At 34.1% G+C, this 3,889-nt stretch overlaps 1 protein-coding gene and 1 long non-coding RNA gene across 2 annotated transcripts in view; both read right to left on the bottom strand.

Annotated features, from left to right (window-relative positions):
• The window catches only part of LOC111703915 (uncharacterized), a 9,691-nt gene extending 9,026 nt beyond the window's left edge, over nucleotides 1-665 (bottom strand). The window contains exon 1 of the mRNA XM_023476001.1: nucleotides 388-665. Coding sequence (XP_023331769.1) covers nucleotides 388-422 — 35 coding nt within the window. The 5' untranslated portion in view covers nucleotides 423-665. The remainder of the gene's footprint in view (nucleotides 1-387) is intronic.
• A 2,913-nt stretch (nucleotides 666-3,578) lies between these two features.
• LOC111703913 (uncharacterized) overlaps nucleotides 3,579-3,889 on the bottom strand; it is a 2,209-nt gene continuing 1,898 nt past the window's right edge. The window contains exon 3 of the long non-coding RNA XR_002765713.1: nucleotides 3,579-3,685. This is a non-coding gene — a long non-coding RNA (uncharacterized LOC111703913). The remainder of the gene's footprint in view (nucleotides 3,686-3,889) is intronic.

Genomic DNA, 3,889 nt, shown 5'->3' with positions numbered 1-3,889 from the left:
AAAGGGGGGGGGGTGTCACAATTTCATAAGATAGAACCATGATGAAATGTCAGAAATGTTGGGGGCAGGGGGGTCACAATTTCATAAGATAGAACCATGATGAAATGTCAGAAAAATTGTACTGGAGTGAATAAGAGAAAGGTATGATGCGAGAATGATAAAAATGAAAAAAGAATGGTTTTATGTTTTGTAGATGCAGAACAGAAAACATTTATGTTTTCAGTTTGAAGATATTTTTGCCAAAAAAAAAACATGTGTTTGGAGGAACATTGAACTTATACTTGAACCAAATATGACAATATCACCAATGAAACTAAACGTTTTTTGACAAATATACATTAAAAATTCAAAATCCCTAAATATAATTATATTCAATGAATATTTTTCCTGGGATTTTCTGACGCATTGGATGCGTCCTCCATTTTGGATTTGTCGGGAACAGCTGATCTCTCAAATTTAAGATCTGACGTCAGAACCAGAATCAGAAACAGGACCTGACAGCAATTATATGATGCAAATTTGCTATAATCCACTTCTGACCTACGCTGAATCTGCTATTCTACACATCCGACCTACTAGCAGTAGCACGTGCTTTTACAGCTGCTAGATGAACTTGTGGCCGCAGAGTCCGGCCCCCTAGCCTGTCCTAGCCGCTGCGCTCGGCCCCCTAGCCTTTTCTAGCCGCAGCACTCAGCCCAGAAATTGTCTTAACCTAACCTAATCCTCAAATAATACAAAAATAAACAGCTGGCGTAGGTCCGATATTGCAGTAGGTCGTAAAGTTAGTAGGTCAGNAGAAACACATGTAAAGTTTTATAGTGACCCGTTAGTTAAAGAAGAATTTCTTAAATTCCTCTGCAGTCCCTTTAAAGCTGAATTTCAATTCAATCTTTAGACGTCTAATCACAGGACCTATTCTTAAGTACTAATTAATCAACAAACAATCTGCAATTATTAGGTCACAGTAGAGTTGGTTTTATAGTTTATTTTTCTTCAATTATGCATCCAATATTTTCGTCTTATGAAACGCTTTAACATCTGTTTATTTAATATACAAGTTTAGGTTCAATTTCTATGGATCAAGCTTAGGTCAACAATACAGGGAATTACCGATATCGATAAAGAATTGAACTCCAAAGACGACTGTACAGAATTTAACATATAAGGCTCCCTAAGTCCCTACAGCATACCTTTTATTAATTAAAGTTACATCCTTTCCTTATTAATTTGAAATTAAATTTTTCTAATTCATATATTTGCGTAATTTCGAGTGACCCTCTATGCAAAGATGGCAATGCCTGATTCACAAAAGTACCCTCGATACCTTTATTTAATTAGTAATTTTAAAGATATTGTAATTTTTCTAGGTTTAAATGCGGTTACTTCTGATAATTCCTATTTGTTTTCCAACAGTAAAAATGCGCAAGTCACTTTTGTAGAGAAAAGACCATTTTTCATAATGAGTTTTCAAAGTTGTAATAATTGCTATCTTCTTACTTGATCTGACAAAGCTTTAAGGGGTATCATTGTAAATCGGACATTGCTCACGATCTTTGCATTGATACCGAGAGTTACATAAAATTACACAGACAGTCCATTTTTTAAGATAACCTGGATTCCATAGTCTGCCTGCTTTGCTTTGATTGTCATAATATTAACACTCTCAAACATATTTAAAGTTCCTCCCCGACTAATATCTAAATATAAAAAAAGAAATTTATTAATTTAGGCGTCATCAATATTGGTACTAAGCCAACCGATATAAAAAAATCAAATTTTTAAGTCTTAATGCACAACCAGATGAACGAATGGTTAATTTCTTTAAAATCTAAATTCTATTATATTCCTTTAACCCAATCCCTGCTAGTGCGGGGTTACTTGAAAACCAGGATACGCTGGGGGGGGGTCAATTTGACCCCGCTACTCTAAATCCATGTTTGATGTCCAGATAAAACAAATGATACATAGGAAAGCTCTCATGCTCTACTTTTAAAATCTGTAATAAAATATTGCAAATTTGCAAAAATCGATTTTTGTTTGCAAAATCCAGTTACATATTAAAAATATTTGAAAAAATGTTCAAAGATTGATAAAATATACATTTTTGAAAAGCCCTTGACCATGCATTTCAAATATGCAAAAGAATTTTTGCAAAATCTCAAATAACCGAAAAAATTTGCAAACATTTCTTTGCAAAACTTTTGCAATCCGTTTTCTTATGTCATAGGCTTTTCAAAAAGATAAAAATCATCCAAATCTGACAACTGAAAATGGGTCAAAACGAAGATTTAGATTGTTACAGGAAAAAGCAGCAGAGGACTCAGGCAGGTAGTGTAAAAGCCCGGTTTTAGACCTTAAGGGAGGGCTTTGGGTATTTAGGAAAAGTCAGAAAATTTCAAGAGCCTCAAACCTAGGGTATTTCAAGAGTCTCAAACCAATACTTTTTGAGTTATGTAAAAAATCTACAGGGGTCAAATTGATGTAATATAAAGTTTAAACTCTTAAAAAGTACATATTAAAGAAAATCCCAAATATTAATTCTGAAAGATTATCATTCAAAAAAATGCGGGAACTTAATAGCAAAAAATTCGCAAATATTGAAAGGTGCACTCAGGTGGGGTGGCTATTTTACTTTAAAGCCCATTAGAAAATAGTAAAAATTTTACCCCTGCAGCTCAGCTGGGAATATATGGGTTTCAGGATATGTTCGCCATAGATTAAAAAGAGGCCACCCAGGGCATAAAAATGTTAAGAATATGCCTTTAAAGTCATGAATTATTTTTATTTTTTTTTGTCATTATTGCATTAATTAATGTGCTACTTAATCATTCTTATTAAAAAAAATTCTTTTCTTATAATCATGATTATTCTTATTATCAGCATGTTTTATCATATTTTGCAGAACAAAGGATAAGAAAAAGAATAAACTAAAAACATATTTTACCTAAGAACAGCCGGGCACCCAGGTAAGCAAAGAACACATTTGAACTAAAATAAATTCAGGGTGTCCCACGAAACATTAGTAGAATTTTGGAATTATTAAGTAAAGCATTCAAGGCATTTCAAAATTGTAGCCTGTCTTTCTTGATTCAAGAATCAGACATGTAAAAGTAAGGCTGCCAAATGATTACCAGAATTTTTTTTCTTAAATCAAAGACGACTTTAAATTCGTCCCTTAACTGGCAAGTTAAGCAAATGTGAAAATTAAGCTTAGGATAATTTTAATATAATTTTAATAGAATTGTTGAATTTATATTTGGTAAAATCTTTAAGTGAATTAACAGTGTAACAACATTTTACAGAATAATTTTGAATGGTTGTCTCTGTACTTCGATGGAAAGTGGATCACACATGATCTATGACATCTGTATGACATCTGTATAACTTAGTAATCTTTGTTTTTTTACAGTGGATACAGGGAATACAGTGGATACAGGAATGCAGGGAATACAGGGATACAGAATAAACAGAGGATACAGAAGATGAAGGAAATACAAGGATTCAGCGGGCACAGAGGATACAGTTCATGGAGAGGATACAATAGATACAGTATTTAAGGATACAAAAAACAGAATTAAAATACAGAAATGTCTAACCTTACATTATGTAGATGAGAAGATATCCAACCTATCGCCAGGGGGGTCAGGATATCACATAACGAGGATATACCCTGGATACAGCTTATCTAAATATATGGATATTTTGGCCTTCTTCCCTACATTGCAATCCCTTCCTCCATAGGTTTCCTCACCACCCAGCCATCCCTTCCTCCATAGGTTACCTTACCATCCAGCCATCCCTCCATAGGTTACCTCACCTCCAAGCTATCCCTCCCTCCATAGGATACCTACCACCCAGCAATCCCTCCCTCCATAGGTTACCTCACCAC

Source organism: Eurytemora carolleeae, unplaced genomic scaffold, assembly GCF_000591075.1.
Source record: "Eurytemora carolleeae unplaced genomic scaffold, Eaff_2.0 scaffold557, whole genome shotgun sequence".
Lineage (NCBI taxonomy): Eukaryota > Metazoa > Arthropoda > Copepoda > Calanoida > Temoridae > Eurytemora > Eurytemora carolleeae.
The sequence above is the reverse complement of the archived record's forward strand: the minus strand, read 5'-3'. Positions and strand labels throughout refer to the sequence as shown.